The sequence below is a fragment of the Anguilla anguilla genome, chromosome 13 (genome assembly GCF_013347855.1).
Source record: "Anguilla anguilla isolate fAngAng1 chromosome 13, fAngAng1.pri, whole genome shotgun sequence".
NCBI lineage: Eukaryota > Metazoa > Chordata > Actinopteri > Anguilliformes > Anguillidae > Anguilla > Anguilla anguilla.
Genome location: NC_049213.1, coordinates 35,953,441 through 35,977,967, shown reverse-complemented (window position 1 = coordinate 35,977,967; position 24,527 = coordinate 35,953,441). Strand labels below are relative to the sequence as shown.

At 43.3% G+C, this 24,527-nt stretch overlaps 1 protein-coding gene across 4 annotated transcripts in view; it reads right to left on the bottom strand.

The window, feature by feature from the left end:
• slc41a1 (solute carrier family 41 member 1) overlaps window positions 1–23,748 on the bottom strand; it is a 39,743-nt gene extending 15,995 nt beyond the window's left edge. The window contains exons 1-3 of one of the 4 annotated variants that reach the window (XM_035388674.1): window positions 23,437–23,748; window positions 11,010–12,176; window positions 3,298–3,405 (exon numbers count right to left, since the gene is read on the bottom strand). In XM_035388674.1, the coding sequence (XP_035244565.1) occupies window positions 3,298–3,405; window positions 11,010–11,468 (567 nt within the window). In that variant the 5' untranslated portion in view covers window positions 11,469–12,176; window positions 23,437–23,748. Of the gene's footprint in view, window positions 1–3,297; window positions 3,406–11,009; window positions 12,177–12,723; window positions 13,356–13,673; window positions 13,809–14,881; window positions 15,625–23,436 lie in introns of those variants that run through there. The other 3 variants (XM_035388676.1, XM_035388673.1, XM_035388675.1) reach the window with 3 other exon arrangements.
• Between the last annotated feature and the right edge of the window lie 779 nt (window positions 23,749–24,527).

The following is a 24,527-nucleotide window of genomic DNA, read 5'->3' as shown; positions in this document are numbered from 1 at the left end:
TCTTCAAACCTATCTTGCCATTATCTAGAAACTGGGAAAGGGCCAGTTGTTTAGTCCACATATTTGCCTCTTCTCAAAACAATACAGATGAACATCCATATCATATTGCCATATGGCTTGTGTTTTTAGTAGCAGAACTAAAAAAAAAAACAAGGAGTACATTCTTGAATCCAGCACTCTCAATTAATATAGGCCTATATACCTTCAGTCAATAGCAATATAAATATTACCAAGGTAACAAAATGTCAAATGGCAGAACAGTGATTAGTACTCTTGGTAAGTTTGTAGTTGTTATTTTAAACTACAAAATCTGGGAATGCTAAACAGGGGTGTTTAATCAATTGAAAGGGGTATATTTGCTTCTCTTATAAGGAATCTAAGGCACAATCATAAACTCATTCATAATAATAATAGAAGAAATCATGTGTACTTATGAAACAAACCCCCCCCCCCCCAAAAAAAATGATTTCACAAGCGGTTTGTGCAAATAAAACATTGACTTGACATAGAATGCTCAGAAAAATGTGGTTTGTGGTCACTGAAAAGCCCTGTGTCAAAACAGTAGCCTGCCGTCTCCAAAGTCAAAGCCATAATACTAAAAATTCCATGAGTCATTTCCTAATCTGTATCTGAATCTGAGAAAAATGAGACAGAGGCTCCGCCCACTGCAACATCCGTATGTCCCTGGTGATCTTGGTAAATGGTAAATGGACTGCATTTATATAGCGATTTTATCCAAAGCGCTTTACAATTGATGCCTCGCGTTCACCAGAGCAGTTAGGGGTTAGGTGTCTTGCTCAGGGGACACTTCGACATGCCCAGGGTGGGGATTCAAACCGGCAACCCTCCGACTGCCAGACAACCGCTCTTACCTCCTGAGCTATGTCAGCCCGCTACATCGTAAGGCACCGTGTGCCTGTCCCTGGTTCCCCTCTGATCCGAGTCACCGAGTTCACCTGCCTCCTGAGGCCAGCAGGTAAACGTAAACATCAAGTGACAAACCAGATGCTGCCGCAACAATGCGTTGAGCCGAGAAAGCTCCCCATGGGGGGGGGAAAGCGCTATTTCAGTCAGCGAACAATACAGACTTTAATACCGCCCCGACACGGGCTCCTGGATGTCCACATTGATCAGGCTTCTCGGGTTTTCTCTCCCGTCTGCTGCGACGGTGCGCTTCGCATTCCTTTCACCGTCACAAAGGAAGGCAATTTTCAAACGAATTAGCCGAGCTCGAGCGTGACCGCGGAGCGGCTTTGGAATTTTCGTTCGACCTGAAGCTCACCTGCCTGCTTCCCGAAACGTCTTTGAAGCGGGGAGAAGAACATTGCGGGCTATTTAAATCAAGGAGGGAGGGAGGGAGGGAGGGAGAGAGAGAGACAATTGCACCATTCATTAGAAGGCTGACTCTTAATCACAGGGCAGTTGGCTTGCAGGGCCTACAATGGGGCGAAAAGGACATCGAATGGATCAGTGACTCATAAGGTCAGAGGAGGAAGGACTGCCATGAGGAAAGAGGAGCCTTTAAGAACCGGCTGCACGGGATGTAGGACACTGTGACGTAAAAAAAAATACTTACCTGAGCTATACCAGCCTCTCAACAGGGCTCAATTACAGTCAAATATCAGGTAGTAAGCGCTAAGTCGGCAGGGAGGTTTGGCTCGGGCCCTGCCCAGGAGATATTTTTGCACTGGTGAGCACAGTTCACCGTGCCGAATGCTAATTTTGGTAAGAACTTCCTGGGCGACATTATTAGCTTTGCGCTAAACTGAATGTGACCCTTTTGTAAGGCAAGGTAAATCCATGGGACTAGGTGAAAAATATTCCTGCATGTTTTTTCTTCTTTCTAACTGTAATATCCAATAATTGTTATAGCTATGTAAATGAATAAGTAAACACTGCACTGTCCCCTTGCTAATAACCAAGGGGAAACTGAGATGTTTTGAACAACTGCGGGAAACACCTAGTCATACTAATACGCAAACTAATACGGAAAAAGAAAAACACAAAAATTCAAAATTGACAAATACAGAATTTACAGCTTTGGAAAAAAACACTAATTTTAAATCTGAAAGTCTTAAAAAGCATTCACAGATAAAAGAGTTTGAAAGCCCTTGATAAAAAAAGAAGCCTCACCACAACAGGGCTTAGGAAAAAATGAAAAACATTAGGGAAGCACACTGGGGCTGTCCTCTGACTCAGCAACTGCTGTATGACAGAGCCCCATGGGTCTGCTGCATGCAGGGACGGAGTGTAGCACAGTGGGTAAGGAACTGGGCTTGTAACCGAAAGGTCGCAGGTTCGATTCCCCGGTAGGACACCGTTGTACCCTTGAGCAAGGTACTTAACCTGCATTGCTTCAGTATATATCCAGCTGTATAAATGGATACAATGTAAAATGCTATGTAAAAAGTTGTGTAAGTCGCTCTGGATAAAAGCGTCTGCTAAACGCCTGTAATGTAATGTAATGTAATGTAATGTAATGCTTGTCACACATACACATGCGCGCGCACACGAAGACACACACACACACACACACACACACACACACACGTATTTACAGTACAGGGTATGCACCAAACTTGTCCCCACAAAACAGGGGTCCAAAAGACCACTACGGGCAGGAGGCAGCTGTTATAATCATGCAGGAGACATGCCTGCCGGTTTGTTTTTGATTTTGACGAGCTCTACTAAGACTGGATCTCGGCCTCCTGCACAGCCCCTTCTCAAAACAATCAATGACGGTGTGTTTTTTATCCCCGCCCCCTTAACGTGCCACTAACAAGAAACACCTCAATCACTGAATAGCTCCATTTTAACATCAAGGTAGCAGTTAAGATTCATTTATTTTACAAAAAACAAAAAAGGTTGGTTTTTAAGTTCGGCCCACAAATAGAAGACAGCTATTGGCTCTTTAGTTAGCAAGCAAGGTCATTCCATCCAATCCCAACCCTTGTTTCCACTGTGACACCACTCGTAGTACATTACTTCCTGATGCACACAGAGGTCGTTTAGCATGCTAAGCAGCACCAACAGCCATTTTCACTGCCTGCACCCAGTGGACCCAAGAACTCCCCCTTTTCGCTCTGGCCAAAAACTGCACTGTACTGTGCTGTAGATTTGACTATATTAAGACCATTAACAGCAACCTTTCAACTTCACACTGATGCAGTATGGACAATGAGACAGACTCAATGTGTGTGTGTGAGAAAGAGAGTGAGAGACAGTGAGACAGTGAGAGAGCGAGAGCGAGAGAGGGGCAGTTCATTAGGATTGGAGAGGGAAGAGATGGTTACTTACTGCCGTGGACAGTCGGGAGGCCAGGGTCATCTCCAGGTTCCCCTTCAAACCCAGGAGAGCGGGCACCAGAATGAACACCTCTGTCACCTCGGTGAACACCGTCCAGTGCTGTCGGCACAAACAGCACCGAGAACATCAATCACACAGACGGTAAATCAGCAAACATCACACAGTGTTCCGACTGTAATGGGTCACCCTGACTGGAGAATTTTGTACTCGCCATTGCTTTTTAAACCCATATCAGCATAAGATAAGTTGTAAGGCGTAAGATCACGAATATGTGAATAGAACGTTCGAAACTGAACATTCTAACGCTGATGTGAGAATCGCTACTGACAACTGAACACAGTGGAATTCTAGAAGATTGGCTTAAACTTTTGAAAAAAAAAAAAAAACATTCCAAAAAACCTACTGTTCAAAGGGTTCATAAATATCTGATAGAATTTCAATGAGGAAGCATTACTGTATTATCAGAGTGAATTGCTGATATACCTGGCACGAAACTGAAGAAAAAAAAACAGGCTGGAAAGTCAACACATGCAATGCAACTGTCAGTGTGTACTAGAAACATCTATTGATACTGAAATAGTTTGTGGACATGGAGAAACCGGAACTAAAATGTAGACAACAAAGACAATGCTTATGCCTGCTTGTCGTGTGCATGGTAGGGTGTGTGGATTTCATTTCATTCATGTGACTATGATGAAGTCACAGTTTACAAAGGCACCAGGACAGGGGTATCAACAGTACAACCAGGACAGGAAATGAGACAATAATTCACCATTTAAAGACTTTTAAAAAATTTAATTAACAAAGTAACACGCTTGTGAGAATAGCCCCAGTGCCTATTTTATTGTAACTAGTTGTATATTCATAGAACAAAGCGCATTCAGATGGATGTAATGAGTGACTCTGCGTAAAGAGATTGTATTCATAAATCACAGGCATGGTTTAATGGTTTATGAACGTAAAGTCAGTGAACATGCAGCACATGTGATTCTGCATCCTAGAATAAGTTTTATTTGGGTTGGAAAATTATACGGAAGGTGCTTATGGACTGAAGATGGCTGCAGTACAGGAGTGGCAGAGCATCACCAGGGAAGGTACCCAGCGCCTGTGATGTCTGTGGGTTGCAGACTTCAGGCAGTCATCGAATGTAAAGGATTTGCAACCAAGTACTAAATCTGATGACTTTATTTAAGATTGTGTACATCTGACCAAATACTTTTGCTCCCCTAAATTGGGGGGGACTATGCAGAAAAAAGGCCTGCAATTCCTACAGGGATCACCCACTATTGATGTCAATACCCTTAAATTAAAGCTGGCATTTTAGCCTCATTGTTTTATTTCATTTCAAATCCAATGTGCCGGAGTACAGAAGCAAAACAACAAAAAATGTGTCTATATATATACAGTATATGTGTGTGTACGTACGTGTGTGTGTACAAACATATAACATCTGTGCTTTTTTAAATTTATTTTATTTTTTTATTATATTTTATTTTATTTTATTCTAGTTGTTAATATTATTATATACTATGTTGGTTTTACTGTTGCTATATTCTGTGATCTTTTATTATACTTATTGTGTCTTAAATGTTTTTGTAATCTCGGCTACATTGAAAATGAGGGCCTGGCCCTCGATTGCACCTCCGAGAATTAAATAAAGGTTATGATGATGATGGTTATGATAAACATATAAACACACGAGCACACATGCACGAACACACACACACACACACACATATTCCGGCATCCGCACTCAAACACCTGTCCAATGACTCAGCGATTATTCCCCTGCTGTGTTTTTTTTTCCCCCACTGCTGATGACTTTGCAGTTTCCACTTAGTGCCTGTACAGGGCTGAGACTGAAGCTGCAGGAACTCAACCCACTTCTGAGAAATAAATAAATAAATAAATAAATAATCGATAACGGAGAGAAAGTGCTTCGCTTTAAACCACCAGCATGGCGGACACAGAGCAATTACACCGCCGACGGAAGACAGCTGGATCGATGCTGCAGGCCCATAAACGTTCCCTGAAGAGGAGGAAGCGCAATGATGCCGCTGAAATCTTAGGGCGTCTGATAACCCCCAGCAATAAGCAGATCTATAAAAAGCCTTTTCTTTATGAAAGTACGCGAGTGCCAAGAAGGCGAGTGCTGAATATTTGGACCTGGATTTTGTAGATATGATTAAGATTTTTTTTTTTTTGGTATTTGGGGTTTTTTTTAATTTTATTTTATTTTATGAGATGATGTCATGCATCTTTAGAACAGTCTTCTCTCATTGTCCTTTAATCCAAAACTGTAATATCAGGAGACTTGCCTCCAGACACCGGGCCTTTGACTTCCTGGACCTGACGCCTGCCCTCCTCCACCACCCCCCCCTCGCCGCCCCCCCGCCCATCCCCCCAACCTCTTAAAGGGAGACGCGTGACGTTGTTTCAGCGGTAACGATGGCCCCCGGCCAACTGTTCCGTGCGCCTCAGTTCTGTGAATCCAGCGAGCAGGGGCAGGGGGGGCTCAGGTTGCCGAGTTACGCAACACAGCCTGTGTGTCACGGCGCCCGTGTTCCAAAGCATATATGGTCACAGTGGAATCCAGACCCCCCCCCCCAACCCACCCCCCCCCCCTTGGCTTGAACCCTGGGGTGTGACCTGTACGGGACCATAATAGCTTGGCAGTAACTGCACACAATGTGACACCCTCCCAAAAAAAAAAAGTTCAGCGGGGGCACGTGAAAGCTTATCGGCGTTTCTGAAATTGTTTGGCGATTTTTCATATCCATACAGAGCATTAAATTAGGTCCTGTGGTACACTGAATGTTTCCTGGGTCAATGTAAAGTGTTCATTATGCTCTCACAGTGCGGTGGGTGACACCAAATCGATCGCCTTAAATGACAGATTTACAAATGCTCGGCACAATGAAATTCTTTCCCCGAGTTAAGTTTAATTTAGACAGGAATCACAGTTTTTCCACTAGCTTAATTCTTCCACTGGATACTAAACTGGAAACTAAATAGAAAGCCTGAGATTAGCACAAGCTAAACCCTTAAGCTGTTAAAATTCAGTAATTAGAGGGTGTGTTCTATTTGGTACTATGTGTTGTAAGATGAACTCCGTCTCGTGAAATTGAACGAATTATTAATAGGAATGGATCCTTGTGCTGCTTGGCTAATACGAAGTCTGTGCTGTGAATTTAGTTCAGGTACTTTACATTACCAGTGAAAGAACAGAACAAAGCCATAGATTTTCATAAAATGAAACCCGGCTATCCCAGGTCAACAGATTAACAAACCCCATAATGTTTATCAGAAAAAAATACATCCACACCCTCTTTTCTCAGTGAACTCTGTAATGAAAGGATTGAATGAAGGATTCTTAATGTTTTAGACCGAAAAATGACCACTAAAATGGCTGCTTGTGTGCAGCGATGGGATCGTTTACAACGTTTAATGTTGTTGTTTTCCTGCCTCTCTAAAAAGAAAAGTTTGCAGTTCTTTTGTAGTTTTTTCGGTTTGGGACAGCTGGATTGTGCCCATTGTTCTGTGGCTTCAACCGCACGTCAGAATATGATGCAGTAATGGCAAAGGTCTCCGGAATACTCAACAAACAAGTTTCCCAGCATTCCTTGGGTGTCCAGCTCTGTGTCCAAATTAATGCTTGTGCCATGAAACAAACAAAAAAAAAAAAGCCATATCACAATCTTTTTCAGCCAGAAGAAAACCAAACAAACAAACAAACATGAAAGTCTGCACCTTCAACATCAATATCAGTTTCCTCCAGGTGCAAGGGAAAAACAAAGATGGTTAAAAAAGACAAGCAGTGTTAGTATTTGCGGCCTGCTAGACAACAAAGTATCATGCGTGTGAGGCACATCGATGGGTGAACATATGACACGAATGAAGGTGGAGCCTGAAATCTCACACAGCTACTGTATGACATTCAGATTGGTGTTTCACATTTTTCTCTGGGTGACCTGTTCTAAGAGAAGACAAAGCAGAGCACAGTTTTGCAACAGCTTTTCCGAGTCCATCCATCCATCCATCCATCCATTATCTACACCCACTTGCCCTGGTCAGGGTCGCGGGGGGTAGCTGGAGCCTATCCCAGCATGAATTGGGCGAGAAGGTGGGAATACACCCCGGACAGGTCGCCAAACCAACGCAGGGCCCACACACCGTTAACTCACCATTCACACACAGACTCACACCTATGGGAAAGTCTTGCAACACAGTGTGAAAGATGATATTTCGCAGAAAAAGGCCTACTCGGCCTGTCAGCCACTGGCACATAGGGTCCAGGATTACCACACACTGAGGGAACAGTTTACCCCAAGCAGCTGGCAGTCCGTTCAGCCTCCCCACTGCTTGAAGGACAAGCGCTTCACAAAACAGCGCCTGTGACTACAGAACTGGCGTAGTAACCGGTCCGGAAACCCACTCTCGCTCTGCCCCTTTTGTCCGGCTTATAATCGCTCCCTCACAGGAATGCAAGGAGGTCGGGCTCTTCTGCGTTAGCTCCCGGGAACAGGGGCTTAGCACATGACGCTAACATAGCCTACATTGCCTCCAGTGTATTGCTTTCAAAATGGAGGCGAACAGTGACGTGCCATCATTGCTCCGTGCCGAATAGGGTCATACGGGATCAAAAAATTGCTGAGCACCTTCGATAATCTGTTTATCATTCATTGGTTGAGGTGAAAGGTTGTTTGAGAGACGAACACTTGATTAGCTCATTTTTGCTTCCTTGTATTGAGCAGTTAGCTCGTGTCCAGAGTGACTTACTGTGCAATGCAAGCGCAAGTGTAAAGATCAGGAACTGCAAGTGCGGTAGGAGTCCCGCACAGCCCCAAGAGAGACTGCAAGTGCGAGAAGCGCACACTTGATTGACAACTTGTCAACTGCCAGCTTTAAACTAAGCTGCACAGACCAGAACAACTGGGTAGGATACACGTAAAAGTTCTAGAGGAAGACTGGGATAACTGACATAGCTGAGGTGCAGACTAAAGAGGTGGTCGTGAGTTTGCAATCTACAACAGAAGTGCGGCGTGGTTTTAGGATGACAGAAGCACGCACCACAATGGAAGAGAGAGTAAAAAAAAAAAAAAAAACTTCTGGTAGTTCAGTTGTGGAACGTTGCTAAGCTACGAACATTGTGTGACTTCCTCCAACGTTTCTGCCATAGATGCTCTGACAAAACACCGGTGATGGTGTCGCTTGGTGTTCTCCAGTTTGCAGGCCTGAGATATCAGCATTTCCCAGCAACCAGACACCTCCAACTTTATCTGTATGGGGGACTGACCTTAGAGAATATATGACCTGTCAGTGACACAGTCAGAAGCTGGTATTTTTAACAGTTGGGCAGTATATATATATATGTGTGTTACAGCACAGGTCGGTCTGCACAAACTGAGCTGGAGAAAACACAAATCAGTGCATGAAAACTTGATAAACATTTAGCACATGGGCCCTAAATTTAGCTAACACTCACCAAAAGCTGACTATTTAAGCACTGAAAGAGCTGCTTCCTGTCATTAAACCTTTAAGTAATTTCTTTTTTAAAAACCGTCACCTGTGAAACTGTTATTGTGCAAATTATAAATTATACACGGTTATTAAATAATTGAATAACAAGGCTTTATATCAAGAGGTCAATCAGTCATGTGACGTGCATTTATCATTAACAGTACCAAAAATACTGCTTTCAATAGTCTCTCACCTTACAAGCCACTCTTTATAAATGTATGTTCTATGAATGTAATGCATATGGAATGTAGTGTTGAAAATTTTACACAAATTCAGTGACATGCCATACAAAAATATTGAAGGGAATGTTTCAATATTTGTTGTATTTCTAAAGGGACACAGCAATTACAATGGGACAGTGTTATCCATGAAACTGCATAATAGGATGATCCATTATGTACTGTCAGTCACTGACACTCTAACTGATAAACAAGACTGTCCATGAAGTCAGACCGCTATGGATTGGTTTTGATCAGTCAATTAGTTCACAGCTCAACCAGTTTTGAAGTTTGGAAGTATCACACCTGCATCAATACAAAATGGCGAGCATTGTTGGGCTGAATGGCCTGTTCTCCTCATGATGTCATGTTATGTTATGTTATGTTATGTTATATTATGTTAAACAAATAACATTAACAGAGGGTGAGTCACCTTCCCAGCCAACTGAATTCAGCACAGGCAGTACCACAGAGCTATGCAGGAAAAGCATCCCAGATGACACATCGTAGATCTGTGTGTGCCCAACACTCCAATGAAATAGCACGCAATGGAACTGGAACAGATGGGTGTCAAATGGCATCCAGTGATGAGGCTAGCCCTAGTAAGCTAAAAATAAAGAAATACACAGGAAGGGAAAACGGGCTCCAAATCCATTTTTGCAAATGGAAGGAAAGACATGCTGGATAAACGCATGCAGTTAGAAGTGAGCAGAGTCGTACTTTGAAAAGTCTGATTTTTGCAATCGTGATAATCTAGCTGGCCATGGCTCAGCTCACTACATTGGGTTTTTTTTTTTCTGTTTTGCTGTCTTTATCCACTCTCTCTCTCCTTATAACACCTGAACAGAATGGCATTGAGGATATATTGTCACCCGTGAGTAAAAAGTTTACCTTTGCTGCAGTGGGAAACCCCGAAGAAGTTCTGTTATTAATTTATGCTACATCACATCATGTAATGCAAATAAAATGTTAGAAATCCCTTAAAGGAAACTTGCCAAATGTGAGTATGTGATATGTAGTATCAGCACAGAACAGCATCATTATCATTATGAATGGTCAATGATAATGATTTTAAAGCAAACCACTAAAACAGCCACAAGGAATAGCAGGTGGCATATTTAAGACATGCATAAAGATATGAAACATTATGTGAATGGAATAGAATTTTAAGCAGAGAAAAATGGAGAAACCTGTATGATATTTTTGATGGTCTGAACTTGGAGGTTTATAGAAATATAATTTCTAATGAAAAATGTCATTGTTCATTGAGTCATCATAACTTAATTGTGTCTAAATATTTAACATATTATTGAGAGGTCTCGGGATTGCAGTGCAGCAAGTTTTGTGGTAATATTACTAAATTGCTAAAGTTGACATTGTTATGTCATGGGGGGATCGGTTTGCTGGATCAGTACCTATAACATTACTGACAGTGTATGTCATAGGAGCATGGGTTTGCTGGATCAGTGCCTATCATATTCCTGACAGTGTGATGTCATAAGATCATGGATTTCCTGGATCAGTCCCTATCATTTAAATGGGAAAATATAAACATTACTGAATTACTTTCTCCCTTTCTCAATTACTTATAAGAAAGACATGTCCCAAAAAAAAAAATCACTGTAGCAATGCAAAGACCAACAACTGAGTGGAAAAAGGCACAAGAGCTAACAACAATTGAGATGTTGACAGATGCATTTTACTGATGCCATAGATACTGAGATTATGTAAATTAGCAGTCTGAGCAATCCAGCCATAAAACTGTTTAGGGGTTTTTACAGCTCCAAGGGCCCTGTTTTTGCACATGTAAATCTTTTCCCAGAGAAACTGCCAGGCAACAAAAATTCTAATTGAGAGGGGAAAAAAAGCTTTGATTCTGAATGCGTAACAAATAAATACATAAAAATAATATCGATACTTTTGTTTGATGATGAATATCATGCTGGTATACACTTCCTCACCCACCTGCACAATGTCCAAAACCATGCCGGCGGCGACGGTCCCAAACCCGGCCAGCAGGAATGGGAAGACCACCTGAAGTCCGATGGAGAAGGAGGATTCCTTCAGGGGAGCCGGCGGCACCGGGCTTTGGTCCGCGCTGACGTCATCGCTCTCGTTGCTTTGGCTGGCGTTCTCCAGGAGAGCATCCTCCTCGCGCTGGCCCTTGGCGTTGGCCCTGCAGTCGATCACCACCACTTCAGACCGGTCGTCCTCGCCCTCCGTCCGCTCCGAGAAGGAAGTGACCTCCGTGAGCTCGTAGTCCCCCGCTTCGGGCCGCAGCTCTTCCGGGCTGTCCGTCAGTATGATCGGGTGCACCGACCCGTTCGTGTGGTGATAGGCCGGTGGCGCTCCCTCCTTCTTCGCGTCTATTGCACCGGTGGACATTTCTGACGGCTTGTCTTGCTCTTTCGACCACAGTACCATGCGGATGGTTGAAAAGGAAATACAACGAATGAGAAATATTAGGACTGGAAGCAGGGAATTAGTCTTTTTTTCCTCCTACGGATCGCCTTCCAAATAATTTATCCCATTAAAGAACTTGTGTTTTTGACTACTGAATGCAGGGCCAATGTTGCATTCACTCCTTCGATCCCGATAATGAGGCCAGGTGCATAGCCCTTCCCCAGGTATGTTTAAGATCTTGCCGGTATTTAGGGAGTATCCGGGTTATTCTCTCCATCCACTGCAATTTTTTTTTCTAAAGCCAAACGACAAACAAGTTTCACAATTTAATTTCCCTTCAAAGGGAAAATGTGTTCAGTATTTATTATTATTTTCCTCTTCCTTAGGGGAAAAAAAAACAAGTCACTCTGGGCCACTCGCAATGTACCGGATTAAATATTTAAATCTTGAAGACACCGGCTGCAGACAAGAAAAAAGGTCCACAACTGAACTGCTGCTCCTTTTAATCGCCTTGTGTTTGCCTCCCGAGGTCTTGGCAGACGCACGTCTCTCCGCTTCTTCTCTCTGACTAGCTTGGGACAGTCTCCGTGGGGTGGAAACGTCTCACCTTTCACCACGTGGTAAACTTCGTTCGCCCCTTCACTTTATTTAAAGATCTGAGGTTCTTGGGTAGTGTTTCAGGCGGAGTAATTGAAGGCTTCTGATTTGATCAGACTGGCCTCGGGTCACCTGAAAAATAATTCCAAATTTAATAACGGCGCAAACCAACAATTAATAACCGTTATATAAAACTACAACTGACATAAGTCCAACTGAATATATTAACATAAATTGAGCATTGTAAAACAACATTTTTATAGGCTAGGCATGCAGTCTATTCAGATGTTCTTAAAACAAACAAAAAGCTTACAACAACCGTACCCTCATGCAAACGTGCAAGAAATTCAAATCGTCCGTAATAAAACTGTCAGGATTAAATTACACTCTCTCTGTCTAGTCTCACATTAAAGTAACACCAAGAAAACTGTTCCCTTTATTAAAGCGTTGCGATTTAACTGCGTTAAAATTGTTCCGGTAAGAACGTCTACCGTTCTTTCTGATTTAAAGACATTGTTCATGTAAAAATATTGTTGTTGAACGTGAAAAACTGAAACCACACCGAACGGATATCAAATAACGGCATGATTTGTCCAACTAAAGTGTGAATCCGAACATCTCGTTTTTTACACCGTTACTGGCTTGCCATTCCACAGGCTGTAATTGAATCAAAACTTACTCAAGGATATGGTGTGCCTCACGATGTAAAAAAAAAGAAGAAGAAGAAGAAGAAAGAACGTAGAAAATCACATTTTTTCAGTAGCACTGCATTACAAATACTTGACACTAAGAAAACGCGGTTCTGTCAATCGCTAAAGTGGGTTAAAAACTACTTCTGAAGAAGAAGTAAACGACTTAAATCGATGGCGGTAACTATTTAACAATAAGCACACACTTCGGATTCAATAGGCGACGTGCCAAGTAGTTAAGAGTATTCTTTCGTTGAAAGTAGCCTGAATGTAAATTAGTCGGCACGAAGTGATACACCCTGCCTTCCCAGGGGAGGGAGAAAAAGTATCATGAAGGCTGCATCTGAACGCGATTTCCTCCGATATCTCTAAATAGCTGCCGACACTGATGCACTTCCTAAGCTGAAGCCGTAACAAGTAATTTTCTATCCGTATGGAACGACATCCGCAGAGGATAAGCGTCAAAGCCAATTCGCTCTGTTTCCGTGTTGGAACAATCACTGCTTGCTTGTCGGTGACAATGTCCTAAACCATGTGTAGCGCCTAATAGTTACATATAGACAAGCCTATGATTAAACAGATAAAAATGTAAATCAATGACAATAATCACAAATCAGATGGCTTGTAGCTACATTACATATTTCCAGAAATGTATAATAATAATAATAATAATAATAATAATAATAATAATAATATCCTCTTTCTCCAGAAGCACAATCGATGCGGAATGGACAGTCCATTCACTGTAAACTTCTTAACAAGAGGGTGACACCTAATGCACTTGGAGACGCTATAAGACACCACGAGGCCACATTATGCGCACTTCTGGCAGTGAATGAAGAATTGACACGGAATGGAGTTCCAACGCCTTGAGAAAGCAGCTGAATAAAATTCTAAGATTTTTTTCAGCACTGCAGGTAGTGAGTAAGGAAGGAGCTACCTTGTGCGGACGCTGAGGTCAGAAAGGAAGAGCGCTCCTCTAAAATCTTCTGCGTCGACCTGTCATCACCATCGCGATTCGGTTCTCCGTTTGCCTGGGGACAGCTCTGTCGGTTAGCATGCCTTAAGTACGATATCGGCCTGGACCTGGATTAATAAGTAACCCACCGGTTAAGCCTGTCACTCCCGATCCGTTACATTGTTCCATTTAGCATACAGAAACCCCTGCGCATCTATATTACTTCAGCGAGCAGGAAGTGAATAGGCGGGCGCAACTGACGCGATCACTACTGCAGACGCCGAAGCCACCAATAGTCCTACCGGCTCCGCACTGAAAATGATTGGCCGTGAATATAGGGGACTGCGCCCAGCCAGTTGTGATGGCTGTCCGCGTTGTGCCGCACCAGTGAATTAATTCACAAAATTAAGGAAACCGAGGGTTTTATATTAACAATTCCACTATACGATTAATGAATTACGGAAATGCAGCGAATCTTGTACACGGTTGACGCTTTGACGTCACTATTCTCGTAACTGTAATTTATTTACCAGTGGTATCGATGTAAGCTACTTGACATGTCAGAACGCACCACATAGCTACCAAATGCGTATTTATTTTCCATTTTTACATGAATGTATGTATGTGGGGGGGAAAATAGAACCTTTAATGGACTGAAAGGAGGTTGGCTGAACAAACAAACAAAAAAATATGGGCATGAATTAATCAAATATAATCGACTGCAGAGAAATGAACTGCGGTTCTGTAGCGCTGTTTATGATCTGCGTGGTGTCATTTCTGCGGAGGGAAGCTTAAGCCCTTTGACTAAGCTTTGCAGGAAAATGCTGAAAAAATGGAAAGTCGGCTACGGACACCAGAGGGACCCCAGGTGGCCTTCGCACTTATTAACCAGGGGTAAGTTACCGCTCCGGAGATCGTGTCTAAACATAGCTTTGCTGGCTAAGGTGCACAAGGGCCAAATTAATGGGAGACGGGAGAGGGCGTCAAGGTGTACTGGCAAATCCTGCGATTAGAATTATGCAGCATGGTAAGACGGATCAAATATTGACCTTCAGATCCAAGGATATGGAATGTTTTAAGCCCAGGCGTACATTTTTAAATCAGTAGGTAAATAAATAAATCAACAAACAGTCAGATAGCCAACAGATAAAGGCCTGGGTTGTAAAATAAATAAATAAATAAATAAATACCTGCATATTTTGTGTCCATCGATTGTGATAAAGCTTGATACCAGCCACACTCCTTATTTCCACGACTGTTCATGAAAGCATCTCTCCAAGGCATTAACAGGCAAAGCAGTTATGTCAGGTCTGCACATCAAGGACCTGTCCATTTCAGGATTTTGTGTCAGCTTGTGCTTTCGATTCTTTAATTAACTCAATCGTGTCTCAATCTGACATTAGCTGTGTAAGCACAAGCTACAGCCGCACACTGCAAGTGTATCCTAAAGAGTTTACTGTGCTCACACAGGAGTGAATCAGCGTAGTTCTTAGCGCCGTCAGAAAACTAAAACTACGGTAGGCCGTAATTGGTTGGAACAAAAACCAGTACGCAGATGTATCCTCCAGACCTGGAGTTGTGCACCACTGTGTAACACAAAAAGACAATATAATTACATTTATCCTAGAAATAGCCACAAACTAAATTTAAAAACGAAAAGACTGAGAAAGTTGCATGGAACTGAGGACTTGGACTAGAAATTATTTGTTTGTTAGAACATGCACAAACAGCATGATGATATCAAATTTTGGCTTTTGTGCGGACAATGAACCGCTGACGGGAATGCGTTGTAGAAAAAGTCTGATACCCGGTCGGAGAGACAGCTCAAGATGGCATTACCAAACCACTACCAACCTGAAGGAATTTGTGAAATTTGTTATTTTTCAAGAGACTTGTCTGAAAAACAAGATGTGCCACCATAACACATGGTCCACCAAACAGGACTTTTAAGTTCCTACATATGCAAACTTTCTATTATAATAATAATAATAATAATAATAATAATAATAATGTGGCGGCCATTTTCTACTGATACATGGCAGATGATGTGGAGAATAAGATTTGTGAGAGCAGTTTATTAAGCTAAATAAATGGGTTATTGATTGGTATGTCATCAAATTATTTGTTAAATTATTTAACAGTTTTTAAAACTATCATATGTCATTACTTTTCATTATGATTCTATTTTCACGGTATGAACTTTGGACTGCAGACCATTTTAAATAGTTTTATTCTTGTTTATTTGATGTAGAGTGAATGTGGCCTTTGCAGCAGTAAACCACCTAAGCACACCTAATTTTTGTGCTTAAATTCCACATGACTATATCGGCACTATACGTTAATGATTAATTAAAGGTACAGTATATAAGTTTGGAGAAATGAGAGAGAGAGAGCTAGATAAAAATAAATAAAAAAATAAAAACATTTCACCCACTCCCCTTAGCTCTTCCTCCAAACCCCCACCCGCCAAACACATGCACACACGCTGCCTGTCATCTGAGTAATGCAAAGAGGACAAGGGCATTGAAAAGTGAAGCTCTGGATAAGAGCGTCTGCCAAATGCCTGTAATGGGAGAGTGAAGCCCATCATGCCTCATTCACAGGTAGAAAGTTATGTCATCATAATGAACATAGCTATAGTTTTTATTTACAGCTATGGGCTAACGACAGTCAAAAAATGTATTTGTATGAGACCCATACAAAGTTATGTCTGCCAATGCTGTTCCAAGTTTTTTCGTTTAAACAGCATTTATGGCTATAAACAAAGCTAACTACAGATAAGCTACAAGACAACAACTAGCGTACAACATAGTTATAACAGTGCATAAGCTAACTACATTTCAAGCTACGTCAGCTACACAGTTCGGTGTGATATCAAATTCCAACAAATTTGGAAATTTAACCAAATATGAACAAAAGTGTTCTAAAAAAAAATCTTACATACTGCACCTTTAACTGGGCCTATAACCTGAAGGTCGCAGGTTCGATTCCACGGTAGGACGGTGCTGTTGTACCTTTGAGTAAGGTACTTAACCTGCACTGCTTCAGAATATATCCAACTGTACAGTGTAAATGGAGACTATGCAAAAGATCGGCAAGCTGTGTAAGTGGTTCCGGATAAGAGTGTGTGTGATGTAATGTAACATAATCAGCATTGACTGCAGGCACTCAGTTTAGCTTGCAGAGAGGCTGCCCCCTGCAGTGCAATGACCTTGAAGATACACCCCTAAGATTTTCTCATTTTGCACGGATCGTTCCGCCTCTTTTGTTTCATCGGGGCAAGATGGAGCAAGATGGATCCATTCTTGTGTCAGCTGGATCACCATCTGTGTCTTTTGCCCGCGCGTTATGTGATAGGAAAGTTTTTTGTTTTTTTTACACCACCCACAGTACCATCACACCATTTTAAAAAATCCACCGTTCATTTTGTTATGTCTAATGAATTAATTTTTGTTTGTGATGTCACTTCATTCTTTTTCTCCTCTCCATTGGTGTTGTGCTCCTCTGCTGTGACACAGCCTTCTGATTCGTTACATAATTTACCCTTACATCTATTTCCTGATCCGTAAATTTAAGTTTTCTTTTTTTTACCTGCGCTTACCTCTCTACTTGTGCCTGTTTGCTTCTTATCCACTTTTTCTCCTCCTGCAAAAACTGTGAATGAGGACGTTTCATTCCTTTGATTGGGTTAGTCAAACCAACATTAGTAAAATTGTTGTTAAGGTGTCCGTATGTGGACCCTCAGTACAGCCTCAATATAATGTTTTTTTGTTTCCTTAGTGTATCTAGCACAGGAATATGAATTAGGTAAATAAAAAAAATAAATAAATAAAAAAAAGGTCATGCCTCTTACACAGAATTAAAGTCTAGACTGGCTGATGTAAGTCAGACGCATGCGAAACCAGAGCACAGTCCAAGAAGAGAAATGCAACCGTTGACTCGCTACATGCGGCACGTCTACACTTCAGCGCGAGCGGCGCGTTCCGCTCGACGAAATTAAACTTCAACCGGGAGGTAAATCAGTGCCGGAAACCGGTTTATCTGGGACAGGGTGCGAGGGATCCTCCTCCCTCCAGTTCCAGGTACGGCTAGCTAGAACGTCCATCGCGTCTTCCGGACCTGTATCGATCGAGTCAACGGCTAACTTCGGCCGAGGGGCCGCGCGGGACACCGTGCGCCTTCAAACGTCTGGCTTTATCAAACCCACTGACCCCTCGACCCCTGCAGATGATTAGATGATGTAAAACTTCTGGATTAGAGGGCGTCCAAGCTCCAAGGCTGATCCTGTCATTCACGGCCCAAAATGACAGTTCACTTGCAGGTTTTTATTTATTTTAGTGTTCGTTTTTGATTGGCCCAGGCCCAGCCAGAAATGTTAGAGATTTACAGAAGTTTCTGGTGACCGGCCAGCTTCACAGTGGCCGGTATCAAGACATCGTTCAGCCTTCGGAACGTGAGCGATGAACCCCAGATGTGGTCCCGTCTCCACACTGAATCTGGGTTCATCGCTCGCATCTCCAGACTGAGAACCAAAGCACATGCGCGCATTTCAGTTGCATTATGACTGGCAATTAGTCATAACTGCATTAGTGAGACGTGTTATTAATAGATAAAGGTGTGCTCCCTTGTGTGCTATGGTGTGTTGTTGCTAATACATGTATTATACGTAATACATTATTTCTTTTTTGTAATATCCTTCATATATTTTCCAATTCTCTGTAATTCATAACAGATAAAGCAACACATTTTTTTAAAATTAATTAGTTAATTAACCTGTTTTGTTTTTGCATGTAGTGGGAAATTTTTTTATGCACCAAATTCTCCAAACTTGAGCGTTACCCTTACTTTTCTTAAACAGAACCCCTTCCCCAATTTAACTGCAGGAAGCAACAGGAGAACCTTAGCGGTGTTTTTTTACCCTCCTCCTCTCTCCTCTAAAGATCCACGCGCGCGTGGCACAGCCTGAGGGGGGGACTCGTGAGCGTTGGGCCCCCTGCAGGAGCCGCGGGGTGCGAGCGTAGCCGCGCGATGCACCCGCCGCTGCCGCCGCTGAACCCGCCCGGGCGTCCCCCTTCCTTCCACGGGCGAGCGGGGAAGCGTTACATCAGCCGCGGCCCCCGGCGACGGTGCCAACTGGAGTTGGGGTGAGGCATTGTGGCGAGGGTGAAAGGAAGGAAGGAGGATTCGGGGGGAGCCGGGGGGAGCCGCGGGTAGCCGGGGGGGGCGGGGGGAATAACAGCGGGACACACGGCAGCGCTCCCTGGGTCCCGGAGGAATCGCGGCACCGCCGACAGCCATCTTTGGGGTTATGTCACGGCCGGCTCTCCCCCCCCCCCCATCCCCGGCAGAACCAGGTGGGACGGGGACACTTGAACCCGGGTCGTCGTCACGGTTACAGTGTAACTAAAGCTACCAGAGGCTCCCGGGACCGAAAGGTTTGACCTTGGAGTGTCGCTCACCCTGTCCAGCCTGTAGGACCTCTGTAGCGCACCCCCCCCCTCCCCCCCCACCCAACCCCCAAAAGAAAAGCACGAAGAAATAACAAATCCCCTGGACCCCCCCTCCAAAAACCAGAGTTTATCAGTGTCTCACATTGTAAAAAAATAGATGCCCTTCCCAGGTAGGGAGGAGGAAAATATGTAACTTTGGCTGCTATGATGGCTTAGAACACTAAATATTTTGTGGAGAGTTAGCCATTGTCGACACTCAGAGGTAACTAAATTTTTTACATCTTTCCATGCCCCCATTCCCCCCCCCCCCCCCCCCCCGTGGCTCAGACGGGAAGTGACGGAGGCTCTGGGGGTGAAGTGGTGAGAGAGGTGGCTAGAGGGGTGCAGAAAGAGACAAAACAAGCTCTCCCCGGCAACGTCCAGGGAAAAGCTTCTGTCCTTGGCAACGTCCAGGATGTGGCTGCCAGTTCTGTCCATGTGATTATTTTCACCAGAAGAATGTTGGGGTAGATTTTGGACTGCTGCAGAGCCCGTTTGAATGCTTGTCTGACCCAACTGAAGCCCCCTCTCTCCCCCCTTCAACTGGAGCGAGGCTCAGCAAACAAACTGAACCCAGTGTAACTCTGTGTTCAATCACATGCTAGCTTAGCGGCTAAATTAGCCTCACAGTGCTAGGTTGGAATGTTTTTGCTTTATTCTGTGCAAATTTGTGAATCTAAAAATTAAAATTTCTCCTTTAAATAAATAAATACTTCAGCCCAATTCATTCTTTTAACCTACGGTAAGCCCTAACTGGTTGGAACAACCGTAGTTGTGCACCCCTGAGTAACACAAAAAGAAAAAGAAATAATTACATTTATCCCAGAAATTTTGGTACTGAGTGACACCACATGCATTTTATCACTGCAGTAAAAGTCATGTTGGCTAATGGCATCGACAGACTTGCTTGCACTAATCCAGTTCAGAAGCAGTATTTGGAAGCAGATATTTTAGGACTGAGTGACATGACGTGCATTTTGTCTTTTTTTCTTTTATCAGACGAATGTCAGAGTGGTCTGTGGTGTTGACAGGCTTGCTTGCAGGTGTTATGATCTGTGAGAAGCTTATCTGATCTAAGAGAATTTTAAATGATAAATGTCAGAAAAATATAAAATGACTTGTAAAAGCCCTTGAGTCTAGGCCAATCTGTTTGCAGTTACTGCAACCTGTGTGAATATCTGAGCTGTATGAAATTTTGTTTGTGCATCAGGTATAATAATAATAATAGCAACTTATAAAAATAATGTTCCTTTAATGGTCATCTTGACCATTAATTGGTTAATTTTGCATGCATGGTATACAACAGTATAATAACAATAGCATAACAATAGCATAAACGGGGCGACATAGCTCAGGAGGTAAGACCGATTGTCTGGCAGTCGGAGGGTTGCCGGTTCAAACCCCGCCCTGGGCATGTCGAAGTGTCCTTGAGCAAGACACCTAACCCCTAACCCCTAACTGCTCTGGCGAATGAGAGGCATCAATTGTAAAGCGCTTTTGATAAAAGCGCTATATAAATGCAGTCCATTTACCATAAACTGACTGGGTCTTTGAAAAAGTGATGGTATAGCATTCAAAGAGCCACTTGTTACATTCAAATAGTACTGGCTAAGAAATTAGGAAGCTGCTGCTGATGTTTTATCAGCTGGAACAGCGCAACGCGGAACGTTCATGGGTAACCAAAGAACCTCACATATTAACACCGCCACGCTCCCGTTCTGCTGGAGAGCAGTGGATGCATCGCTTCCGCAACCCGTTTTATATCTAACTCTGATTTCCGCGGCCATTATCCATTAATCGGTCGAGACGGCGAGTGGAACTCAACTTGATTTCGTTCAGATTAAAAAAAACTCTGCACTCTTTGGGGTGAGCTTTCGGCCTGCCTGCCTGCCTGTGCGGAACGGACACGTTTGGGGCTGTGCGGTCCAGGCACGTTGCACCTTGCACATTTTTCCGGTCTGGACACGTGTCCCCAAACTGCAGCCTCCGTCAGTCTGCTGCATTATGTACACGTTTCAAGTTAAAAATGCGCGACATTTAACTGGATTAAAATGTAGTAGTATACATTTACAGTTTCTTAAAAAAAATGTTAATAAATAAATAAAAAAATTCCAGCTGTGATTAATTTCTGATGCTAAATTCTATGCCTGAGGAGTAAATTGCCTGTGGATGGTAAAGCAGGTTATCAACTCAATGCCATACGCAACAAACACCTGTGCAGTGAAGAAAGGAAAAAATTATAAAAAATTTAAAAAACAACCGACTGAGGCCTACATTTCTAACAGTGACTCATATAATGCACAACAGTCCTTTCTCCAAACCCGCATGCATCAACAAAGAGATCTTATATTGACATGAAGGAACTGGGAAGTGCCTCAATCAGTGCATTGTCAATTTTTTTTTGACTAGAAGGAGATGCTGCAAAGGCAGTTAATTATTATCGTTATCGTGATATTGTAGCTCGTCGTCATGCCTCGCTCTAGTTTGACTTACCATAACTTCCTGACCTAGCCCACGCTTACTGTGTGAACTGCGTGAACTTGATGTTCATGGCTGTGGACAACTGTTACATAATGAGTATCCGACCTTATCGGGCCTGTGTTTCGTAGCTGCTCCAATGACCTTCGGCATGCACTTAATGTACGTCGCTTTGGATGAAAGCGTCTGCCAAATAAATGTAATGTAATGTAAATTAATTGGAGTCTGAGCAAGGCACAGCTGCTGAATGCTTGAGTCATACAGTAACTGCATTGGAGTGAACACAGCCTCAATGAATACATAGCTGTATACATGGAAACATGTCATCTGTATTAACACAGCATAATCTGGCGATTCTTCTTTCGCGGGTCCTAGTCCCACAGGATGTTACTGTCACTCCGCATTTATTTGACCAATTACATTACAGGCATTTAGCAGACGTTCTTATCCAGAGTGACGTACACAAATTTTTACACAGAATTTAAATTGCATCCATTTACGCAGCTGGACATATACTGAAGCGATGCAGATGCTCAAGGGTACAGAGGAATCGAATCGAACCTGTGACCTTCAGGGTACAAGACCAGCTCCTTACCCGTTATACTACACTGCCGCCCCCAAATTACAGCAGTTGATTTAACTCACCTCACCTCACCTGCTTTCTTGGGTCTGAAATGGTTGCTGATGCTAAGGAGAAAACAAACAGCAGCAGACCCCGAGGCTCTCCAGGAACGAAGATCACTGGTGCAATCTATATATCGACTCTGCTATGAGCAACGGCTAAGGCAATAAATAATCTCATGAAATACTGTGGTCCTGCTCATCTATTCAGGCTTGGTTCAGTACAGTGGAAGCACGAGGAGCACCTTACACTCAGGTGCCAGGCTACTGACAGGCAATAGACTGCAACCAGTCCTCTCTTTGGGGTGCATTTTTGGGCGCCACTGTGGCACAGTGGGTAAGGAATTTGCTTGTAACGAAAAAGGTCACAGGTTCCGTTCCTGGGTAGGACACTGTCGTTGTACCCTTGAGCAAGGTACTTAACCTGCAATTGCTTCAGTGTATATCCAGCTGTGTAAATGGATACAATGCAGCAATAAAACATAAAGAGATAAAACATATTTAGAGAAGCTTCTGATGGCTGCCCCTGGGTTCATCGCTCCAGCCATTGAATAGCCAGCGCATCATCAGAAGCTTCTGTTAAATATGTGCCTGGTTACACACAACACAGGGAAAAAAGTTACACCCTAACACTCACTAAAACTGAAACATTATCGAAACAACCTCAAAAAAAGAAACACTTGGGTAGGGATTAGCCACCTGTTCTTACATACCATGTGCACAGGTCTCTACTGAGCTATTATGCAACCCATCTCAAAAAGTGATGCAAGCAGCCTCTGTACATACAGTTGGCAAATATGTCAATGGCAAAGAGGACAGGAGTTCACTCTTTTTGAATACTGACTTGTGTTTAACCGCAGTTCGTGAAAATCAGCTATTCACAAAATGACATAACTGTGCGGGTCAAGAACCAAGGGTTCAAGGAACGTAAGCAATTCCAGGAAAGGTACATTGAGGAACAAAAAAAAAGGGGGGGGGGGGGGCGCATGTAGATACCAAAAATCTTTTTCCTTCTTAACTCTGCTCCAGTTTTACCTAGACTCAGGTACTGCAGAATTCCGGATCTTTCCAAAACACCTCTTTTTCCCCCCACCAGAGTCTCCACCAGAACAAGGTCTCTCTAAACAAGCCGGCTAATTTGCGCCAGTCAAACTCACCATTCCAAACGGAGGGGCACGGGCAGTGTCGCTGGGGCAAGGGCAGCGCTGGGCCAAAGGGTCCCTGTCCTCACGTTCCCTCAAAACAGGTTCCTTCTCTCCCGCTCAGCAGCTGTATGGGGAAAACACATCCATCAGAGGGGAGAGACAGAACTGGGACTCGCGTCCCCTCGAAGTGTGTCCGCGCCGACCGGAGACACGCCAAAGTCACGGCACGATTTTTTTTTTTTTTTACACGAGAAGCAAGAAAATCGCGCCGCTCTTCCACCCAAGATGGAGGTAAAAACAAAAGGGTAAAGAGTTTCGGCAGAGAAGGTACAATGAAGAAATCAATGGTAGTGCGGCTTTTTTCTTTTTCTTTTCTTTTTTTTCCCTGTTTTGTTCCAGCCTTGGTCTGAATACAGGTCTAATTGGTATGCAGATGGGGAACGTTGCAGCCTTTTAAAAACTCCGATTCGCCAGCATTGTGTGAGGGAACCCCCTGCTGGACTGAAAGTGTAACTGCAGCGCCGCTGTTCTTGAATAAGGAAAGTTATGCTAATTACTTGCTGGGACAGCTCTAGAGTAGATGGTGCTGTCTAATGAGACAGCATTTGACCTGTTCTGGGCCCTAGGGAACTTCAAAACTTAGTAATAATTTATGGTCAGGCATCGAGGGGAGGGGGGGGGGGGGGTCTTTTTTTGTTATTTAGTACAGTATAGGTCAGAGGGGCCTTCAACAGCTCTCTGAGGAAACTGGCACACATTATTATTACCTCATATTATATTCACTACAATTCATTATATATATATATATATATATATTGGGGTCACTGCCGGTCCTCACTCATTGTGCATTTACAGCCTGAACCAATTCACCAACATAGAGGCACAACAACACGATTTCTGTAACATTCAAGCTCGTCTTCCACCCCCCCCCCCCCCCCCCCCCCGGCCCCCAAACCACAATTCGCCTCCAGTGAATTCTCCCCTTCGTCTGCATAACAGCCTTGCAAAAAAAAAAAAAAAAAAAAAAAAGACTGAAAACAGAGTCATTTTATTACTTTCATTTTCCTCTCTCGTACGGGTGGCAGCGTAGCATAATAGCTCAG